Genomic DNA, 25,014 nt, shown 5'->3' on the forward strand with positions numbered 1-25,014 from the left:
TCCTAATCTTCATACCCTGATCTCATATATCTCTCTTTATTTAAGGGTAAGAATTTAGGAAAAGATTTTTTACCCTTCGGATATACAAGCATTAATATGTGGACTTGAATATGAGAGCAACTAATATGTGTACAAGAAACTATGTTTGATAACAAAAAGTCACCAATTCTGCACATCTTTTTAACACAATATAATATGTCAAGGGTTGGGAGTTTTTATTCTTTGGATCCTCAGAGAATCTCTGGGTAATAGTCTGGTGCACGTGAGACGGGAATGCATGTTACCAATGGTAGATTTTTGAGTGCTCTAAGAGGCTCGACACCACCATTGTCGGGGAAAAATATATTAATATATATATATATCTCAAAGCAATCATATCATTCAGCATGTTACACCACACATGAAATGTTCTCACTTGTATTGGTCATGACCAAATTTTTAAAGGGACTATCAAAATGTCCTCTCTCTAGTCTCTCTTGTAAATGCTTGTCAACTCTTACACTGAGTGGTCTGCGTGCCTTTGCTCTAGACTCATGCCTTCATGATGATTCAATCCATTCTGTGATTTTTCATTCACATAATAGGGAACAGAAGATTTTGAAAAGAGAACACATATAAATATATATATATACACACTACCAGAGGTTTTACGCTGGTACCAAATTTGTTGAATCGGCAAAAATGAAAATAGTTTCAATTTTAATTGAATTTGTATTATGAAAGAGAGGTCTACAATGCTTAATTTAGACCTCTGTTGGCCTTAGAGAAAGCGCATATGAAAGATTACATCTAAAAAGTCAATGTGCCACAAATCATACTGATTCAACATTGGCAACCATTAAAAGACAATCAAATTCTTCGAATTTTAGAAAACCTTTTTAAAATTTTCTAAGAAAACTAAGCATCAATCCAATCACCCAATGCTAGCTCCCAATTCTTTCTCGCTGCTAGATATGGTGAGATTCCATTTAATACTGTGTTGTATTAATAAAGGAATGTTACATACATGCAAGGAAGCAACAAACTTGTAATCTTCATCCCTAATAATTGCAATACTTCCACAGAATGAAATATACATAGTTACATTACCTAGGACAACATAGGTATGCAGTTACATAAGAGAACAAAAGTGAAGCTAAGAAATCCTCAAGGAAAGAACCATATAAAATATAAAGACAAGGGAAATAAACCAAATATCAGTAAAATCCGGTAACAAAGGACAAAACTAATACCAGTCATGAGAAAATGACAAGGAAGAGGTGATCAATTTTCAACTTTGAGACTCATAAAAACACCAAAGCAAATGGACACCATTTTAGCATAGGATTGTCAGTCATATATACCTCTAGACTAACTATACAAGTGACGTGTAGAGTTCTTTACAAAATACTTGTAATACTAACAACATCTGCAGAGATTCAGTAAAAGAAGAAATTAAGATGGGCAAGCCACATGTTCTAGCTATACCTTACCCAGCACAAGGCCATGTAATTCCTCTGATGGAGCTTGCGCAGTGGTTAGTCACAAACGGTTTCAATGTCACATTTGTAAACACTGACTTTAACCACGAACGGGTCATGAAAGGATTGTCACAGAAAAATAATATAGGGGACGAGATACGTCTGGTTTCAATCCCAGACGGGTTGGCGTCCTGGGAGGACAGAAATGACTTGGGGAAGCTAACAGAAGCAATTTTTCAAGTCATGCCTGGAAAGCTTGAGGAGCTTATAGTGAAGATTAATGAATCAAACGGCAATGAGATCACTTGCATTATTGCAGATGAGAGTATGGGATGGGCCCTGGAAGTTGCGGAGAAGATGGGAATCAGGCGAGCAGCCTTCTGGCCTGCAGCAGCAGCAATGTTGGCCTTGGGATTGAGCATTCCCAAGCTAATTGATGACAAAATCATAAACAATGAAGGTGAGACCTTTTGCCTCCAACTTTGCATAAACCAGACATAAAAATTAATACCAGTTTTGACAACATTGCAATTCAAATTATGAACTTTTATATGCTTGGGGACTAGGGAAATGTATTGGGAAATAACCATCAATAAGGTGAAAAAATTACAATAGTGAAGTCAAGCAGATAAAACCATGCAGCAACACATAACCTTAGAGAAAAAAAATAAATCAATAAAAGGCATATAACTTGTCATTGTAGAAAAATGTGCAATAATTCCAAAATTCTGCATATAACATGAAAGTTACTCATAATAGTTATGAATACTATAGAAAAGATGTTGTGTATTAAGGATGTATTACAATAACAATAGATATAACCAAAAAAAAATTGGTAGCAAGTCCAGAAATTTTATCACGATGCATCTAAGAGGTTTAAACTCTAAGGTCATTCACAGACTGGATAGCCTTCCAAAGGCGTGAATCTAAGGAAAAACAAGAATGTTACACTAAAGATCAACCCAAATAGTACACAACAGGCTAGAGTTAACCATCTTGGTTATTGTTATTATTACTATTAAAATAAAGAACATTTTCTTTCTGTATCCTCCAGACCTACTGGAAGGAATCACCTCTTACCCTCCCTCCCTTTAGTTTCTTTGTATCACTTCTTATTGCACTCTGGTACAAAGTACGATCAAAGGAGACTTCAGCCATGAAATTTTTGGTTTCTAATGGGATTCATGCTGCAGGATTTCCAATTAATAACCAGATGATTAGGTTGTCACCAACCATGCCAGCCACGAGCACAGCACACTTAGCATGGACCTGCATTGGTGACGTGACCACCCAAAAAATTATTTTTGAAGTTATGGTGAGAAATACCAAATCTGTGAAAGTAGCGGACTGGCTGATTTGCAACTCAACTTATGAGCTAGAGCCTGAAGCATTTACCTTGTTTCCAAACATCTTACCAATAGGTCCACTTTTGGCAAGCAATCGGCTTGGAAACTCAGCAGGTTATTTCTGGCCAGAAGACTCAGCCTGCCTGAAATGGCTTGATCTACAACCACCCAGATCAGTCATCTATGTAGCATTTGGGAGCTTCACAATCTTTGACCACAACCAGTTCCAAGAACTGGCTCTGGGACTTGAGCTCACCGACAGGCCATTCCTATGGGTTGTGAGGCCAGATTTAACTCACAACACAATTGATCCTTACCCAGAAGGATTTAGAGACAGAGTAGCAGCTCGTGCACGAATGGTGGGTTGGGCACCTCAACAAAAGGTTCTGAGTCATCCTTCTGTTGCATGCTTCTTAAGCCATTGTGGTTGGAACTCTACCATGGAGGGTTTGAGCAATGGAGTCCCTTTCCTGTGCTGGCCTTACTTCGCAGACCAGTTTCTTAATCAGAGCTACATTTGTGAGGTTTGGAAGGCTGGATTAGGGTTCAAACCAGATCAAAGTGGAATCATAACACAAGGAGAGATCAAGGATAAGGTGGATCAAGTGCTTAGCAATCAGAAATTCAAAGAAAGAGCTTTGGAGCTTAAAGAAATGGCTAGAGGTAGTGTTACAGAAGGTGGCTGTTCTCACAAGAATTTCAACAATTTCATTGAATGGATGAAGGCATAGACAAAATTAAAGAGAACTTCTATATGAAATTCTTGCCTATCATAAAGAACAATGAAACCTACAAAATTAATTGTCCTGTTAAAAAATTGCCTACACTTTCAATGAAAGTTTAGGTCATCTTTGTGTTTGGATGTAACACTAAGTCTCAACTCTCAAGACTGTTATGATAGAAAATTGCCTAGGCAACTCCATATTACATGTCAAACTTTAAATTACTGCAATTATTAGCTATAATGCCAATGCTACAAGTTGATAACTCAAGACAAAGGACGTAAAACTCCAAAAACCATTTGGGCTAAAAACATCTGTACATACCTGATGTTTTTTCTTGTTTAGCTACAAATGAGCACATTTGGATGTTACAATCACTCCAGCCATATCCTAATTTTCATATTGTCATACCTTGATTCCATTTTTATCCCTTTATTTGTAAGGCTAAAAGCATTTTTTGGACATACAAGCGTTAATATGTGAACTCGAATGCGCGAGCAACTTCATCCGTGTACAAGAAACCATGTTTGATAACAAAAGTTTAACAATTCTTCACATCTTTCTTAATTCCATATCATATGTCACAGGTTGGGAGCTCGAATTTCCTTGGGACCACACTCAGGGAATTTCCCGGTTATTTTCTTGCGCATGTGGGACGGGAGAATGCATGTGACCAACTGTAGATTTTGGGATGCAGTTACATAAGAGAATAAAACTGAAGCTAAGATATCCCCAGGGAGAGAACAATATAATGTATAAAGACAAGGGAAATCAACCAAATATCAGTAAAATCCAGTAACAAAGACAAAATTAATACCAGCAGACATGAGGAAATGACAAGGAAGAGTAGATCAATTTCAACTGTGAGACTCATAAAAACACCAAAGCAAATGGACCCCATTTTAGCATAGGATTCTCAGTCATATATGCCACAGAAGTAAAATGTAGAGTTCTTTACGAAGTACTTGTAATACTAGCAAAATCTGTACAAATTCAGTAGAAGAAGTAAAGATGGGCAAGCCACACGTTCTAGCAATACCTTACCCAGCACAAGGCCATGTAATCCCTCTGATGGAGCTTGCCCAGTGCTTGATCACAGCCGATTTCAATGTCACATTCGTAAACACCGAAGTTAACCACAAAAGGGTGACTAATGCATTCTCGGAGAAAAATAACATAGGGAATGTGATATATCTGGTTTCAATTCCGGATGGGATGGCATCCTACGAGGATAGAAATGAATTTGGGAAGCTATCAGAAGCAATCGTTCAAGTCATGCCTAAAAAGCTGGAATGACATAGACAAATGTTAATCATTTTGGTTATTGTTATTATTACTATTAAATAAAGACCATTTTCTTTCTGTATCCTCTGTCCTGCTGGGAGGAACCACCTCTTACCCTCCCTCCCATTACTTTCTTTGAATCACTTCTTATTGCACTCTGGTACAATGTACGATCAAAGGAGACTTTAGCCATGAAATTCTTTATTTCTAATGGGATTCATGCTGCAGGATTTCCAATTAAAGCGGGGACGATTAGGTTGTCACCAACAATGCCAGCCACGAGCACGACACACTTGGCATGGAACTGCATCGGTGACTTGACCAGCCAGAAAATTGCTTTTAAAGTTACAGTGAAAAATACCAAATCTGTGAAAGTTGCGGACTGGCTGATTTGCAACTCATCTTATGAGCTAGAGCCTGAAGCATTTACCTTGTTTCCAAACATCTTGCCAATAGGTCCACTGTTGGCAAACAATCGGCTTGGAAACTCAGCAGGCTCTTTCTGGCCAGAAGACTCATGTAATGTCTGTAAATTAAAAAGGCAAAAAAAAAAAGAGAAAAGACAAAAAAAATTGGTGGGGCCCACAATTGTTTCAAATGGTCAAAAGACCACGTTTTTTTTTTTTTCATTTCATTTTTTCTTGTTCTCTGCTTTCTTCTCTCCTGCAGCCTCTATGTTCTCTTTATTTTCTTTTTTCTTTTTTCTTTTACAACTTCAAATCTTGAGAGCAGTTTGAGGCAAAACGACGAATACGACGAGCTCTACGTGCTAGTACCAGAAATTTCAGCTTTTGGTCCACTTTGGGAGCTCGAATTTAAGAACCCATTTATAGGGATTTTGCTCATTTTGAGGCAGGGGCATCTTAATCCACTCCTTTCTTGTTCTATTGTGAATTACACCTCCTTGTTGTGTCAAACATGTTTAATTGGAAGTTAATTGTATCTATGATTGTATGAATGATGTCTAGAGAATTTTCAAGAGCTTGATTATGACTTGTTTCATGTGTAAAATATGTTTAGATATTGTTTTATCATGCCCACTATGTGTTAACATGCTGAAAATGACTAATGAAAACATGTTTATTTAGATTGTGCCAAATTTCCCATTGTCAAAATATTGAGATTATATGTACATCCATGCACATGTCATTGGGATGCATAAAATGGGAGAATTTGTCTTGAAATAAAAATGGGGGAAATTTTGGGAAAAGAGTTTTGTCAAATAGTTTTGATAAACCCGGTCGCTGCGGGGTTACCAACGGGCCGGAGGTTAATATAGCCTAGAGGGGACTAGGGAGTCGCCTTAGCGTGGTTGAGCTATTCGGACCCCTGATGACGCTGCGGGGTTACCAAAGGTCTAAGGACGATAGCCAATCCTCCTCTCGTGTCGCGGCGGAGTTACCAAAGGGCGGGCTGTATTAACATTTGAAAGTGATTGTTTTGTGAATGAAAATGGGGAGTGACATTAGTATGCATTGCATTTCATTGCACTGCATGGTTTATAATTGGAATTGATGTGTATATTGTTTTAATTCCCTATATTGCATGATCCCTATTTCCCATTGGCCTATGCTTTGTTTGGATTCACAAGGACACAAGAATTGTGTCTTAAGTGTCACCTAGTGAGCTTTATGCTCACCCTACTATTTATATTATTTTTTTCAGGTCTTGGAAATGAACCGGTGGACGACAATCCACCTTAAGCTTGAAAGTTGTTAGAAGGTTGTTTGCTCTTTTGTATTTGACCGTTTTATGTATATTCATAGTTGTGGGGATGTAACTAAGTTAGTATTCATGGCCTTGTAACTTAAGAACGAACTTATTTTTTGTTTGATGTAAATGAAACTAATGGAATTATGGTATATGTTTCCATGCAATTGTATCATGTAACGTTGTAAGACAGGGACTTTAAATCTTAACCATGTATTTTGGGACTGTAATTATGATAATTTAGATTAATTGGTGTGTGGATGTTCCACCATGAGAGGAACTATGTTGAGGTATAATGAACGGATGAATGGAATGCTGGGTGATATTATGTGTTTTGTGTATTGGGACAGGTTGTTGAAGGCCCATTTTTAGGGGAGGTTATGCAGAATTTTTTTTAAATTTTGGCATCAGCTAAGGTCGTTACAACTCAACTTGCCTGAAATGGCTTGATCAATAGCCACCCAGGTCAGTCATCTATGTTGCATTTGGGAGCTTCACAGTCTTGGACCACAATCAGATCCAAGAACTGGCTCTGGGACTTGAACTCACCAACAGGCCATTCCTATGGGTTGTGAGGCCAGATTTAAGTCATGACACAATTGATCCTTACCCAGAAGGATACAGAGACAGAGTAGCAGCTCGTGCGCTAATGGTGGGTTGGGTACCTCAACAGAAGGTTCTGAGTTGTCCTTCTATTGCATGCTTCTTAAGCCATTGTGGTTGGAACTCTACCATGGAGGGTGTGAGCAATGGAGTCCCTTTCCTGTGCTGGCTTTACTTCGCAGACTAGTTTCTTAATCAGAGCTACATTTGTGAGGTTTGGAAGGTTGGATTAGGGTTCAAACCAGATCAAAGTGGAATCATAAAACAAGGAGAGATTAAGGATAAGGTGGATCAATTGCTTAGTGTGATACCCCTCGGATCCGAGACACGGGTTGATCAGGCTCAGGCCCAAACCCGAGGGATATTAAACAATTAATATGTAACCGAACACAGAATACAAGATAAAATAAGAAATAAAAATAATAAGCTGAAAGAATGCTAATTGAAAATCCTTAAAATAATATAATTATTTAAATCTGTTAAATCCAAACTCCATAGGTTTACAACTTGGGAATCCATCAATTGGACCCCTTATTAAAGATTCTCAAACCGAAACTGAAATAATGGAAATAAAATCTAAAACTAGCATAAAGAAGACTCCTACATAATCGGAGGAATGAATATCCGTATCTGTTCTGCACGTCCAAGCTCTAACCCTAGAACTGACGAACACCTGAAAAATAAAGAAGTGGGTCAGGCCCACATGCAAGTCTTGATCTACTACAATTTATATAGTAATCCGATATGCAGATACATCCTAGGAAGACTCAACAATATCTAGAGTAGTGTATATAAGTATATAGTACACATTATTGGACGATCGCTAGTCCAGTAGGTCTGTCTCAGCCTGAATAGAAGGCAACATGCAAATACGCACCCTAAAGTGGGCATGAGTACCTAGACCTACCAGGAAACAACACCTATGTTCAGTTAACTATCCTAGGCGATATACGCGCCTTAACCATGGTCATGAGACTCAAGCTCATACCACAGCACCATATAATATATAGATAAAATCCGTACTCCTCCTAATACAAAATATCATCCAACCTTGTAGTGGTTTGATATAATGTATAACGCATCCACCCTGAAACCAAAAGTAGGTCACTCAATTCACAATTGATATGACACATGTAGGTGAAGGACTTAACCTTTACAATTAATCCATACCTTAATCCAAATTAGGTATAACTTAGTGTTTTAATTAATCCATACCCAGTATGTCACCGTCCCACACCTATACATACAATCCAATCCATCCAACATAATTATTAAGATAATTACTGTTATTTATTAACCATTATCCAGAATATGCATAAATACAATTTAATATATATCACATGACGTTAGGAAAATCATTACAGAACCTAAGCATCACATTCTATCCATTAAAGTTGCTAATATGAGTCATAGCACTCAAGTCCTCCATAAAATCCATAAATTGATAGAATTTACAAAGTATACTTATCAATTTATTCCATATCAAGAATAGATGAATTCAAGTATTTATTATTCTTATACTTCTATTTAAATACAACCAAACAGTAATAAAATATATGTGCTAGAAAAATTCCAAGTTCCAGTACATGGTTTTAAATGTTCAAAACAGTTAGCAACTCCCGATATTTCTTAAATGTAATTTGCTCCAATCCTTAACCCAATCATGAATTAATATTTCCTTTAGTATAACAGGTTAATTCCAGACCCAACAACAATTTAAAACAGTTTAAACAAAGTTCCAAGAACCTATACAGACCAAACAGTGCACATAAACCAAATTTAGTGCGTTCAACTGAGAGGAGGCTCATTCAAAACAAAGAGCTTGCTCTTTTTTTTCAAAAGAGCCTGCTTCATTGATCTAGGAGCTGGATCCTAGATGCTAGAGCCGGCTCCACTTTCCTTTGGAGCCGGCTCTAAGGTAGAAAGAGCCGGCTCCTCCTTTTCTTGGAGCCTGCTCTTCTCCCCTTAGTTGCCGTCGTCCGTTCTGCTGCATCTTCTTCGACTGCGGTGTTTTCTAGACCTCTGTAAGGTTCTTAATGGTTGTTCTAGGGTTCAATCTTAGTTCTAGGGTAATCTTAACCCATTGTTAACCAATCGTAACTTGTATAGAACATAACCCTTTTTGAAGCAAACAATTAAATAATTCTTAGTTCTAAACTAATTCGATTCAAAATAGATTTCTTCGGTGAAATTTGAATACTGTTTTTACTACTTGATTCAGAGTTTAATCTCAGTCTCAGATTAATTACTAATCATCAATACACAATCATGATTTCATCTTAATAAAAAATTAAACATAAACACCGAGAAGAACAAATAACAGAAAACATCAAGGTTTATGTAAATCACTTATTTCAATGAGATTAATATAATTCATACATGCATATAAGACTTGATATCATGTTGGTTTAATCCATTTTTAGCCTTTAATTAATCCCTGGAGTCTAACCAGGCATGCACAGAACACGAATTAAAGGGAAAGAGAAGAACAAGACTTACCTTGAGTTTTAGACTTTGAAACTCTAATTCCACAGTTTTTGTATTCTCCCTTGAACTGCTCTGCCAATTCCCCAAGTTCACTCTCTATTTCTTAGCAGCCCCTTGTGTTACAGACGTAACCTTATGTTTGTCTAAAACCCTAAACCCCAGTACGTGTATGTATTTATAGACTTAAACATTAACCCTAATCCATAAATAACTTGGCCCATTGAACAAACTAGGTTTAAAACAGTGTCAGCTACTTATGTATATATCATATATGTAACCAACCTTACTGTAACATGAAGTTAGAAAACAATTAGTTTTAATTAAATAATTTCATACCATTAAATCAATAATTAACACAATTAAATAAAATAAAAATAAATAAATAAATATATAAACAAATAAAAATAATTAAATAAATAAACAATTAAAGCAAAACAAAAAAGCTAATTAATAAACAATTAAAGAATTAGAAATTCAATTAAAACAATAAATTAAACACCAGGAGTATCCTTTTGAAATTAGAGGTATTACATTTTTCCCCTCTAACAAAAGGAATTCCGTCCTCGGAATTCGCTCTTACATTCTTCCAATATTTCAGGAAATTGCGAGCGAATGACATTCTTCCGTTCCCAAGTGGACTCAGCCTCATTGTGATGACTCTACTGAACACGTTCCAAAGGAATAACCTTATTACGAAGGATCTGATCCCAACGATCGACAATAGGATACGGTGGCTCCAAATAAGTTGCATCTGGCTGCAACTCAATCTCCCCAACATTAATATACTGATATCGATCCTCATCCCGCAGAAATTTCCGTAACATGGAAACATAGAACACATTGTGCACGCGATCCAAATTATCCGGAAGTACCAACCGATAAGACACAGCGCCAACTCGACCCGTAATCATGAATGGACCGACAAACCGAGGTGACAACTTCCATTTCTTCCCAAAGCGCATGATGCCTTTCATAAGCGATACTTTGAGAAGAACCTGATCCCCACCCTAAAACTCCAAAGCACGTATGCGACGATCAGCATAGCTCTTCTGCCGACTTTGGGCAGTACGCATGTGATCTCGAATAAGAGTAATCTTTTCTGAAGTATCCTTGATGAACTCAGGACCCAAGAATCTGCTCTCACCAACCTCTATCCAACAAACAGGCGATCGACATGGTACGGCCGTATAATGCCTCAAATGGTGCCAGCCCAATAGTCTTTTAGAAGCTATTGTTATAAACAAACTCCACAAGCGGTATGTAATCCTCCCAATGGCCCTTGAAATCAAGAACACACAACCGAAGCATATCCTCCATGATCTGATTAACCCGTTCAGTCTGTCCATCAGTCTGAGGATGAGAAGCAGTGCTAAGATGCAACTCTGTACCCAAAGCCTGCTAAAAACTCTTCCAGAATCCTGACACAAAGCTCGAATCCTTGTCTGATATAATAGACAATGGAATGCGGTGCAACTTCACAATCTCGGCAATGTAAAGTCTTGCCAACTGCTCCGAAGTGTAGTCAGTACGAATAGGCAAAAAATGAGCTGATTTTGTCAGTCTGTCCACGATAACCCAAATAGAATTGTGATCCCTGAAAGAGTTTGTCAATCCCTCCACAAAATCCATAGAAATGCTCTCCCATTTCCACTCCGGTATTGGTAGTGGCTGTAGAGCTCCTGGCGGCCTCTGATGATCAATCTTGACCATCTGACAACTACTACATCGTAAGACAAAAAGAACAATGTTCCTCTTCATACCTGCCCACCAAAACTGCCACTTCATATCATGATACATCTTATCGCCTCCTGGATGAACAGAGAACTCAGAGTGGTGAGTCTCGGTCATCACATCCTTCCTCAAATCATCAACAGAAGGTACCACTAACCATCCCTTGTACCTCAAACCTCCATCAGCCCCAACATAATAGAATGGAACTTCTCCGGAAGCTATCTCTGCAACCTTGTCAATGCACTGTTGATCCGTGAGTTGTGCCTTCAAAACCTTGTGAATGATAGAAGGTGTAACTACCATACAAGCCATGAACGCATCCGACAATTCATCCACCTTCTTCAACGTATTCCACTCAGTAGTGAATAGAGCAGAAATACTACCAACAGGTCGGCGACTGAGTGCATCCGCCACCATATTCGCTTTCCCTGGATGGTACTGTATAGAAAAATTATAGTCTTTCACAAACTCCAACCACCTACGCTGTCTCATATTCAGCTCCTGCTGAGTGAACAAGTACTGTAGACTCTTGTGATCACTAAATAACCTGAAGGACTCACCCAACAGATAATGCCTCCAAATACGTAAAGCAAAGACCATAACTGCCAACTCCAAATCATGCGTTGGATAATTAAACTCATGAGGCTTAAGCTTTCGAGATCCACAAGAAATCGGTTGCTCCTCCTGCATCAAAACACATCCAAGACCTTGCAACGAAGCATCTGTGTAGACAAGATACTCTATCCCGCTCTGTGGAGTAGCCAGAACCGATGTAGAAGTCAACTTCCTTTTCAGCTCATCAAAAGCTCGCTGACAGTACTCATCCCACATGAACTGTGATACCCCCGGATATCCAAATGCGGGTTGGCCAGGCCCACGCCCGAATACCCGAGGATATCAAAACAAATTGATAATAAACGAATACAGAGTACAAAAGAATAAAGAAGAATAAATAAAATGCTGCTAAGAAACTAAAATGATAATCTAATAATAAACCTTATAATATATTTCCATTAATTAATAAACTCTTCTGATACAACTGATCCTCCCAAAATACAACTCGGGAATCCATACTGTGTGGACCCCTAGAAAATCCAAATTATACAAATGACAGTAATCTAAAATAGGAAACTGAATCATAAAGGAACTCCTATGTAGTATCGGAAGAATGAAGTAAACTGATCCCCGCTTAGCACGAACAACCTCTACTCGTAACGAACACCTGAAAAATAATGGTGGGTCAGGCCCACAAACAAGTTCTACTCTACTACAGTCCAAGCAGAGATCCGATACACGTATACATCTTAGTCAATCCAACAGTAACTAGTAGTCCGTATATATATATATACACACACTAAAGGAAGCTCCCTAGATTATAGGGTTGTCTCAACCTGAATAGTAGGCAACATGCAAAACGCACATATAGTGGGCATGAGTACCTAGACCTACCAGGGTACACAACTACACTATATCTAGCTACACATCCCTGGCGATATAAGAGCCCTAACCATTGATACTGAGACTCAAGCTCATATCATGGCACCATACTTATATATATAAAATCTAGTAACTATCCTATCCAGTATAAATTAATCCTCCATAAGTCATTCAACTTGTTCAGCTGACCTGACTTGAATATAAGTAGGACTTAACATTTTAATTTATATATTCCCTTATATAATAAATTAATCATTCATAAGTCATTCAACTTGTTCAGCTGACCTGACTTAAATATAAGTAGAACTTAACATTTTAGTTAATCCATTCCCTTATATAAAATAGGTAGGACTTAACTAATAAGTTAATCCATCCCTAGAATGCCACCGTCCCATACCGGTGCATTAAACCACACAATCCAACAATTGATGTAACAATTAAGGAAATACATCAAACATTCCATAAATAACTATGATAAATATGATATCAAGTTATCACATAATAGGAATGACTTATTATTTCTTTAAACTTCCCATATCATATGTCCTACACAAACTGAATCTTATACATGATGATATTTTATTATACCGTTAAATAATGATTTTCCATATCCAATTCATCCTACATATTTAATCTCAATTGCTAAAATATTTTAAAAGATTAAATCTATTCGTTTGTTTAAAACATTCAAATAGCAAGCATCATTATGATTGAGTCTATTTAAATTTATTAAAACCCAAACCTAATCCTTATTTAATGTTCAGGAATCTTAGGCATGTTTCTACGTTCCATCATTCCACAGATATGAAAAATACATAGTTTAAACATGTAAAAATTCACATAAGAAATCAAATCAAAATCATGCATTTTATCAATTCATAACACAAGAACATATATGAACCAATTTCATAAAACCTATGTTCTAACCCAATTAAACATGCATAATTATTTAATTTTATGTGTTTAATAAATTCTGAAATTTCCTAGGCATGTACAGAAACACGAATCAAAGGGAAAGAGATAGAAGAAGAACTTGCCTTAAACTTTCGGATTGAAAGTTCCTCCTCCTTCCTTCCTTTTCCTCCTTCTCTCTCTAACTCTCTCTCTCTAGAATATATTACGTGATATATTTTCACTCCTTTTTCAACCTATAGTTGTGTATTTATAGGCTAAATAATAACCCTATTCCTTTTCCCAATCCAAGTCAACTTAATAAAGAAAAATAAAAAAATGAAAATATTAAAAAGGTAACTTAAAATATGTTAAGTATATAATCTATGTATATCCTTATTAATTAAATAAAATATATACATTAGATTATTTATTAATACTAAAGTTATCATAATATTAAAAGGTAACTTAAAACATGTTACGTATATAATCTATCTATATCATAATTAAATAAATAATATATATACATCAGATTATTTATTTATACTAAAGTTACCATAATATTAAAAAGTAACTTAAAACATGTTACGTATATAATCTATCCATATCCTCATTAAATAAATAAAATATATACATCATATTATTTATTTATACTAAAGTTACCATAATATTAAAAAGTAACTTAAAACATAACACGTATCAAACCTATGTATATTTTTATTATTTAAATATAAAACATATACATAAGATTAAATATTACTACCCAAGTTACCATAAAAGTAATTAATAAATTACTTTCCTTTTTATATATATTAAAAAGGTAAGTAAAATATGTTACGTATATAATTTATGTATATGTTTGTTAAATAAATAAATTATACATAATTCATTATTTATTAATGGATTATCCAATAATACTTAAGTTACCATAATATTATAAAGTAACTTAAAACATAACACGTATCAAATCTATGTATATTTTTATTATTTAAATATAAAACATATACATCAGATTAAATATTATTACCCAAGTTACCATAAAAGTAATTAATAAATTACTTTCTTTTATATATATATATATATATATATATATATATATATATATATATACATACATACACAACTATCCATGGGTAATAATCCACACACATCCAACCTCCTATCCAAGTAGTCCATGGGACCCAATTGGTTGGCCCATTATTACTAACCATAACCATAAAAGAAAAATAAAATAAATTAATAAAAGAAAAAAAAATATTTAATTTACAATTAATCAAAACACCATTTAAACACATAATCTAATTTAACAATTAACACATAGACAAATACAAATAATACATAGACACATAATCAAATAATCAAGAAATACCTAATTCAATTAAAAACATAAGTAATTAGTCAAATAATCAATTAAATAATTAACAATACAATTAAAACAAATAAATAAATACCGAGACTATCCTTTTAAAATTAGGGGTATTACATGAACTGTACACCCTTCTTGGTCAGATGAGTGAGTGGTCCTATTATCTTGGAGAACCCCTGGATGAACAGACGATAATATCCTACCAAACTAAGAAAACTCCGAATCTCGGTAGGTGAAGTAGGTTGTCCCCACTCTACCACAGTTGAAACCTTGGTTGGATCAACCGCTATCCCCCTTTCTGACGTCACGTGACCCAGAAACTTCACTTCCCGCTGCCAAAATTCACACTTCTCGAACTTGGCATATAACTGGTGCTCACGAAGCATCTGCAAGACTATACGAAGATGTCTAGCATGGTCGTCCTCAGACCTAGAATAGATCAAGATATCATCAATAAAGACAATGACAAACTGATCCAAATAAGCCCGAAAGACTCTGTTCATTAAATCTATGAACACTGCAGGTGCATTAGTCGTCCCAAACGGCATGACACGAAACTCATAAGAACCATATCTCGTGAAAAACGCTGTCTTAGGAACATCCTGCTCCCTAACCCTCAGTTGATGATACCCAGAACGCAGATCAATCTTGGAGAAGTATGTGGCTCCCCGTAACTGATCAAACAAATCATCGATCCTGCGTAGAGGGTACTTGTTACGAATAGTAACGTTGTTCAACTCCCTGTAATCTATACACAGGCGAAGCGAACCATCATTCTTCTTCACAAATAGAACTGGTGCTCCCTAAGGTGATGTACTCCTATGAATAAAACCCTGGCTGAGTAACTACTGAATCTGATCCCTCAGCTCTCTCATCTCCACTGGTGTCATCCTATAGGGTGCCCTAGCAATAGGTGCAGTGTCTGGAGCCAAGTCTATCACAAAATCGATCTCGCGACTAGGTGGTAACCCTGGAATCTCCTGAAATACATCCGGGAAATCCTGTACAATCGGTATGTTATCCAATGATACAGTAGTCCCTTCCTCCGTTTCCTTTTCTACATGGAACAAATAGATGTTACCGACCCCGCTAGAACGTGGCATAGCGACGACATACATATCCTGACCAGGTATGGTAAACATAATAGACCTATCAAAGCAATTAACTTGGGCATGGTAGTGAGACAACTAATCCATCCCCAGTATCACATCATAAGTGTGCATGTCCAGGACCAATAGGTTGGCTAGAAATCTAAGTCTGCCAATATCTAGTGTCACAGGCCCATCACTCTATGTATAATAGCTGTATCGCCCAATGGTATAGAAATACCCTGAGGTCTAGTGTATACCCTCGTCCTCATCCCAGATAAAACAACAAAAGTCCTAGCTACAAATGAGTGTGTAGCACTCGTATCAAATAAAACACGTCCATGAAAACCATGTATAGGAAACTTACCCTCAACAGCCTCAGGTGTTTGCATATCCTGTGGCATGGGGTTGTACACCCTGCCATAATATAACTGCTGCGATGCCTGTCCCTGAGGCTGCGACGATGCCGGTAATGCCGGATAAGTCTGTCCCTGAATCCGAGGAACCTGTGGAGCTGGTAGAGGCACTGGCGCCCTCTGCCCCTGCTGCACATGCTGTCCCTGCCCCTGTCTTTGTCCTTATGCCTGTCTAACTGTAGGACACTACCTGGAAGTGTGACCATGCTCTCCACAAGTATAACAACTACCCTGGAAAGTACCAAATGGCCTCCTCTGTCGGTTAACCTGTGGCTGACCATGTCCTGCCTGCGGTCCCCCATTCTGTTAACGCTGAATAGGTGCCACATCCTTGGGAGCATCTGAACCACCCTTGTGCTTCTTCCAAGGCTGTTGTCCCTGGAATCTGCCCTTTCATTCTGTCAGTGTCCGTTCCCATTCCCTTTCTCAGCTGACTGATTAGCAGAGTCTCTGTCACCCCGCTTCTCACCCTTGGCCTGTCTGATATCCACAGTCAACTGATACTGCTGTAACGCGGCGTCTACCACCTGAGTATAGGTAGTATAGGCTGGACTACCTGTAATAACTCTCTTGATAGACCACATTAGTCCCTTGATGAAACTGTTGCGCTTCTTCTCCTCTGTATCTACCTCTTCCGGTGCAAAGAGAGACAAAAATGTAAACTGCTGCTCATACTTTGCTACTGTCATGTTTCCTATTGAGAAACTCAGTCTTCATGGCTGCCATGACTACATAAGGAAAATACTTCTTCAAAGCATGCACTGAACTCATCATAAGTCAAAGCCATCTTCTCCTCTATGGTGGTAACTGACTCCCACCACTGTAGTGCATCATCAATTAGCTTAAAGGTAGCAAGCATCTGCTTCTGAACCTCCGTGCACTGAACCAAGCGAAGATGTCGCTCGATGTCTTGTTTCCACTGGTGAGCTGCTCTCTCATTGGTGGAGCCTGTGAACTTAGGTGGGCTCCCCTTTGTGAAAGAACTCCTTGCCTTCTCCCAAGTATCAGTCTGAACAACCGGTGCTGGTAATGGTGCCGGCTGTACCTGAGGCTGATTCCGAAGAGCAGCCATTACCCCTACTTCTATAGCCCGAGTAATAAGGTCATTGAGGTGAGGAAGAAACTCAGGATCTCCTCCCTGATCCTGAGTCTACTGAACTTCCTCCTGCTCCTCATAGAACTGACCTTCATCCTCCTGACGCTGCTTACGGGCCGCTTCCCTTTGTTGCCGATTGTTCCGTCTGGTTCTTGCATTAGCCATTGTATTAACACAGACAGACAGACATCAGTATGATTAAACCGAACCGTAAAGAGAGAACACTACGCGGAAGTCTTATACAATAGAATTGTAATACCCCTAGTTTTGAAAGGGATATAATCAGAATTTTATTATTTATTTTATTATTTTCAGTATTTATTTTATTATTTTTAAGTGCTTATGTGGCTACGTGTGGCATTTGAATAACGGGTTGTTTGAATTGATTTGTGGATTTAAATAGATTATTTTCTTTATTTGTATTTTTAATTGATTTAATTGATAAATTGTTATTTAATTGACTTGTCTGATTATTTCTTTGTATGTTTGTTTTCTTTAATTAAATTAAATAGTTTTTAATTCTGTAAATGTTTTATTGGTTTTTGAATGGAATTAATTGGATTAATGGAATATTCCTAGTTGTAATGAAAAATAGGGTTTAGTCTCTTACTATCTCACTCCGACTAAACTGGGCCTCAATTAGGTTTTCTATGGTGGATTAAAATGAGGCTTAGGGTTTTGATTAGTGCCTATATATATATACGGTAGTATGTCTTCAAAAAGGGTTGAGAACCCTATATACGTACAGTGTTGATAGAGAGAAAAACAGAAAGAGTAACAGGGAGAATTACAAAGAGAGATAAAGGGAGAAAGTCTAGGGTTTTGCCTTAGGCTAGGGCTGAACCAAGGAGGAGGAGGAGCAGAGGTTGGCTTGTGGGTAAAACCAAGAGCAACAGAGGTGGAACGGTCATCGGAGATTTCATCCGAAAATTCAGAGACGGTTAAGGCAAGTTCTATTCTGTCTCTATCCCTTTGTCCTGTGTTCTGTGCATACCTAGATGTCTCTAGGATTTTAATTGAATTTTAATCTAATATGGCATGCAAAATATATGTCAAGTTGATTATCGGTATATATATGGTTGTTTAAAACAATTCTTGAATGACTTGTGTGTTTGGTTTATTTTAAGCTTACAAATGTTTTAATGAATGATTTAATACGTATTATTATAAACAAGGGATTAGGATGTCAAGGAATATATATAGGATGGTTAAGATCAGTTTTGATTAGCTGTATACATTCTAGTATTACCTGTAGTTATGTCTGCAAATCGAAGATCAAGTTGTATGTTAACGCATAAGGAATCGGTAGAGGTTTTAAATCACTGTAATAAATTTCAATTATCGAACCAATCCATTGGGATGCTATTTGGTATTAATAAGACCCTTAGGATTAGTTTTAGAAACCAACTGAAGAGTAAAAAGTGGCCGGGGTTGAAGCAGATCATCGGAAATGAAGAAGGAAGCGGAACAGTGGGTTCCCCCTTTTTGGAGGCGGCTCCAAAATGTTTTGGAGGCGGCTCCAAACACTTTGAGCCTGCTCCAAAAGTTTTTGGAGCCGGATCAATGTTGGTTTGAGCCTGCTCTATTTTTTTTTTAGAGCAGGCTCTTTCAATTTTGATGCGTACTGTAAGTTTTCAAAAACTGTTTAGGCTCTTGGGGTTTCTAAACAGTTTTAAAACTTTAATTGGGGTTTCAATAATTAATTTAGGATGTAATTAAGGTCTTGTATTGCATAAAATACCCTCTTTGTATTAATGGATTTAACAGTGCGCTATTTAACAACTTGTGCACGGTTAACTGTTAGAAGGAAGTTAAATTGTCTAATTTTAATTTGACAATTTAAGGCGCTATAATATGATTCTAAATTAAATTTTAGATGTATGAGGGAGTCTTTTAATTAAAAAATTGGACTTGTAGCATAGTTTATGGTTTGGTGCTAAAACAATAAAATAGTATGCAAAGATGCAATCTAGCATGCAATTGATGGATAAAAGGAACTGAATTGCTAGAATTAATTTTAGCAATTTCTTGGACAATATTATGATTTTAAAACTTATTTATATGCATGATAGAGTTATTGATTTATTAAAACTGATATATTCATGCTCTGGATGTTAGTCGTTGAACTGTTAAACAATATATGGTTTAACTCTTGGATTTAAATTGTTGAACCTTTAAACATCTTTCTGCAATTATTTGGGTTATAGTTTGGACTTAGATTGCTAAATTAATACTTAGGTTCTGTTAATCTAATTGGATGTTGGCCTAGAATTAATTATATATATTTTCTGTCAATTACTTGGATGGATGCTGGATAATTAACTTGATGAACGATTGAAATTTCTGTTTTGTCAATTGGATATGGATGGTTTAAATTGTCTATCAATGCGTTAACAATTTAAATGGAAGTTTTATGATTATAATCATATACTGGATGCATAATTTGGTCATACATATAATAGACTGTATTTATGTTTATTTTGGAGTATGGTTGATGAATATTTATTATTAATTTGTCAACTATATTGGATGGAGGATGGTATGCACCAGTATGGGACGGTGGCATACTAGGTATGGATTAGTTCAAACACTATAACCTACCTATTCTAGATTGAGGTGTGAATTTACCATAAAGGTTCAGTCCCACTCATATTTGTGTCATATCAATTATGAATTGAATGACCTACTTTGGTTTCTGGATGGATGGTTATACTTATATTAGACCACTACAAAAGATGGATGATATTTTGTATTAGCAGTATACGGACTTTATATACATATCATTATGGTGCCATGGTATGAGCTTGAGTCTCAGGACCATGGTTAGGGTGCGTATGTTGCCTAGGATGGATAACTGGACATAGGTGTTGTTCCTTGGTAGGTCTAGATACACATGACCACAGTATGTGCGATTTGCATGGTATCTCTACTCAGGCTGAGACAGACCTATTGGACTAGTGAGAGTCCTATAGTGTGTATCTATATCTATATGGACTATTTTAGCTATTGCCGAGCTATCTAGGATGTATCTGCGTATCAGGTCTCTATTTGGATTGTAGTTAGGATAAAACTTGTTCGTGGGCCTGACCCACTATTATTTTTCAGGTAACGGATGGTTCCAGGTCTTAGAGCTTGTTCGTGCTGAGCAGAGACGACTACTCATTCTACCGACGATGTAAGGGGTTTTTCATGGTTTAGCAGTTGACTTCTTTTTAGTTGTTCGCTTTCCAGTATTGGCTTTTGATTAGGGGTCCACCAGATGGATTCCCGAGTTGTATTATAATTGGAGAAGTTGGATGTAATAGACTAGTTCTTATTTATAAGATTTATTCTAAAGTTTTTAATAAAGGATTTTCATTTAGTTTTTTTTCAGTAAAATTTTATTCATTCCTGTTTTCTATATTGTATTCTGTGTTCGTTAATTGCTAATTGATTTGATATTCTCGGGTAATCGGGCGTGGGCCTGGCCAACCCGCATCCGAAAATCCGGGGGTATCACAAGAATCCTAGAGACACTTGAACCTGGAGTGCTCTGATACCAACTGTGATACCCCTCGGATCCGAGACATGGGTTGATCAGGGCCAGGCTCAAACCCGAGGGATATCAAACAATTAATATATAACCGAACACAGAATACAAGATAAAATAAGAAATAAAAATAATAAACTGAAAGAATGTTAATTGAAAATCCTTAAAATAATAAAATTATTGAAATCTGTTAAATCTAAACTCCATAGGTTTACAATTTGTGAATCCATCCATTGGACCCCTTATTAAAGATTCTCAAACCGAAACTGAAATAATGGAAATAAAATCTAAAGCTAGCATAAAGAAGACTCCTATATAGTCGGAGGAATGAATATTCGTATCTGCTCTGCACGTCCAAGCTCTAACCCTGGAACTGACAAACACCTGAAAAATAAAGAAGTGGGTCAGGCCCACATGCAAGTCCTGATCTACTAAAATCCATACAGTAATCCGATACGCAGATACATCCTAGGAAGACTAAACAATATCTAGAGTAGTCCATATAAGTATATAGTACACATTATTGGACGCTCGCTAGTCCAGTAGGTCTGTCTCAGCCTAAATAGAAGGCAACATGCACATACGCACCCTAAGGTGGGCATGAGTACCTAAAGCTACCAGGAAACAACACCTATGTCCAGTTATCCATCCTAGGCGATATACGCGCCCTAACCATGGTCATGAGACTCAAGCTCATACCACAACACCATATAATATATATATAAAGTCCGTACTCCTCCTAATACAAAATATCATCCAACTTTGTAGTGGTTTGATATAATGTATAATGCATCCATCCTGAAACCAAAAGTAGGTCACTCAATTCACAATTGATATAACATATGTAAGTGAAGGACTTAACCTTTACAATTAATCCATACCTTAATCCAAATTAGGTAGAATTTAGTGTTTTAACTAGTCTATACCCAATATGTCACCGTCCCATACCAGTACATACAATCCAATCCATCCAACATAATTATTAAGATAATTACTGTTATTTATCAACCATTATTCAGAATATACATAAATACAATTTAATACATATCACATGACATTAGGAAAATCATTACAGAACTTAAGCATCACATTCCATCCATTAAAGTTGCTAATATGAGTCATAGCACTCAAGTCCTCCATAAAATCCATAAATTGATAGAATTTACAAAGTATACTTATCAATTTATTCCATATCAAGAATAGATGAATTCAAGTATTTATTTTTCTTATACTTCTGTTTAAATACAACCAAACAGTAATAAAATATATGTGTTAGAAAAATTCCAAGTTCCAATACATGGTTTTAAATGTTCAAAACAGTTAGCAACTCCCGATATTTCTTAAATTTAATTTGCTCCAATCCTTAACCCAATCATGGATTAATATTTCCTTTAGTATAACAGGTTTATTCCAAACCCAACAACAATTTAAAACAATTTAAACAAAATTCCAAGAACCTATACAGACCAACCAGTGCACATAAACCAAATTTAGTGCATTCAACTGAGAGCAAGCTCATTCAAAACAAAGAGCCTGCTCCATTGATCTAGGAGCCGGCTCCTAGATGCTAGAGCCGGCTCCACTTTCCTTTGGAGCTGGCTCTAAGGTAGAAAGAGCCGGCTCCTCCTCTTCTTGGAGCCTGTTCTTCTCCCCTTAGTTGTCGTCGTCCGTTCTGCTGCATCTTCTTCGACTGCGGTGTTTTCTAGACCTCTATAAGGTTCTTAATGGTTGTTCTAGGGTTCAATCTTAGTTCTAGGGTAATCTTAACCCATTGTTAACCAATCCTAACTTGTATAGAACATAACCCTTTTTGAAGCAAACAATTACAGAATTCTTAGTTCTAAACTAATTCGATTCAAAATAGATTTCTTCGGTGAAATTTGAATATTGTTTTTACTACTTGATTCAGAGTTTAATCTCAGTCCCAGATTAATTACTAATCATCAATACACAATCATGATTTCATCTTAATAAAAAATTAAACATAAACACCGAGAAGAACAAATAATAGAAAACATCAAGGTTTATGCAAATCACTTATTTCAATGAGATTAATATAATTCATACATGCATACAAGACTTGATATCATGTTGGTTTAATCCATTTTTAGCCTTTAATTAATCCCTGGAGTCTAACCAGGCATGCACAGAACACGAATTAAAGGGAAAGAGAAGAACAAGACTTGCCTTAAGTTTCAGACTTTGAAACTCTAATTCCACAGTTTCTGTATTCTCCCTTGAACTGCTCTGCCAATTCCCCAAGTTCACGCTTTATTTCTTAGCAGCCCCTTGTATTACAGACATAACCTTATGTTTGTCTAAAACCCTAAACCCCAGTACGTGCATGTATTTATAGACTTAAACATTAACCCTAATCCATAAATAACTTGGCCCATTGAACAAACTGGGTTTAAAACAGTGTCGGCTACTTATGTGTATACCATATATGCAACCAACCCTACTGTAACGTGAAATTAGAAAACAATTACTTTTAATTAAATAATTTCATACCATTAAATCAATAATTAACACAATTACATAAAATAAAATAAAAATTAAATAAATAAACAAATAAAAATAATTAAATAAATAAACAATTAAAGTAAAACAAAAAGGCAATTAATAAACAATCAAAGAATTAAAAATTCAATTAAAACAATAAATTAAATACCAGGACTATCCTTTTGAAATAGGGGTATTACACTTAGCAATCAGAAATTCAAAGAAAGAGCTTTGGAGCTTAAAGAAAAGGCTAGAGGTAGTGTTACAGAAGGTGGCTGTTCTCACAAGAATTTTAACAATTTCATTGAATGGATGAAGGCATAGACAAAATTAAAGAGAACTTCTATATGAAATTCTTGCCTATCATAAAGAACAATGAAACCTAGAAAATTAATTGTCCTGTTAAAAAATTGCCTACACTTTCAATGAAAGTTTAGGTCATCTTTGTGTTTGGATGTAACATAAGTCTCAATACTGTTATGATAGAAAATTGCCTAGGCAGCTCCGTATACATGTCAACTTTATAGTACTGCAATTTTTAGCTATAACGCCAATGCTACAACTTACAAGTGACTCAAGACAAATGAATCAAAACTCCAAAAACTATTTGGGGTAAAACATCTGTACCTGATATTTTTTCTTGTTTTGCTACAAGTGAGCAGATTTGGATGTTATGATCACTCCAACCATATCCTAATCTTCATACCTTGATCTCATATATCTCTCTTTATTTGTAAGGGTAAGAATTTAGGAAAAGATATTTTACCCTTTGGACATACAAGCATTAATATGTGGACTCGAATACGAGAGCAACTAATATGTGTACAAGAAACTATGTTTGATAACAAAAAGTCACCAATTCTGCACATCTTTTTAACACAATATAATATGTCATGGGTTGGGAGTTTTTATTCTTTGGATCCTCAGAGAATATCTGGGTAATAGTCTGGTGCATGTGAGACCAGGATTACCTCCAGTTACATAGTGCAACCATTTCCACCATATGAAATAAGTGGCTGAGAATGCGCCACATCAATTAAAAAAATTTGGTAACTAATTTTTTACTATCCCTTTAAATATTATATTTCATATGTATGTATATAAACTTTAAATATTATTTCTAAAATACACTGTTGTCTCCCTTTCTCTCTCGTGTTGTCTCCCTTTCTCTCTCTAAAAAGGACTCTCTTCATTTCCCTCTCTAAAAGGGAAGAAGGAAATTGTACCAATGACAGTCTGAGGCGAAGAAGAAGAAGTGAAAAATGGCGGTCCGAGGTGAAGAAGGTGAAGTGTAGATCGAAGGTTTGAGGCGAAGAAGAAGAAAGGAAGAAGGAAGGTCTGAGGGT

The 25,014-nt window shown here is 36.4% G+C and overlaps 1 protein-coding gene and 1 pseudogene across 1 annotated transcript; both read left to right on the forward strand.

The window, feature by feature from the left end:
• Nucleotides 1-1,439: 1,439 nt before the first annotated feature.
• Nucleotides 1,440-3,778, forward strand: LOC132315984 (UDP-glycosyltransferase 83A1-like). The gene is made up of 2 exons (XM_059814469.1): nt 1,440-1,920; nt 2,654-3,778. The coding sequence occupies exons 1-2, from the start codon at nt 1,440-1,442 to the stop codon at nt 3,535-3,537; spliced, it is 1,365 nt and encodes a 454-aa protein (XP_059670452.1). The 3' UTR covers nt 3,538-3,778.
• A 761-nt stretch (nt 3,779-4,539) lies between these two features.
• Nucleotides 4,540-24,133, forward strand: LOC132267436 (UDP-glycosyltransferase 83A1-like; annotated as a pseudogene).
• The last annotated feature ends 881 nt before the right edge of the window (nt 24,134-25,014 follow it).

The sequence above is a fragment of the Cornus florida genome, unplaced genomic scaffold, assembly GCF_030987335.1.
Source record: "Cornus florida cultivar Cherokee Brave unplaced genomic scaffold, ASM3098733v1 CherokeeBrave_3.0.0_Hap2_Chr07, whole genome shotgun sequence".
NCBI lineage: Eukaryota > Viridiplantae > Streptophyta > Magnoliopsida > Cornales > Cornaceae > Cornus > Cornus florida.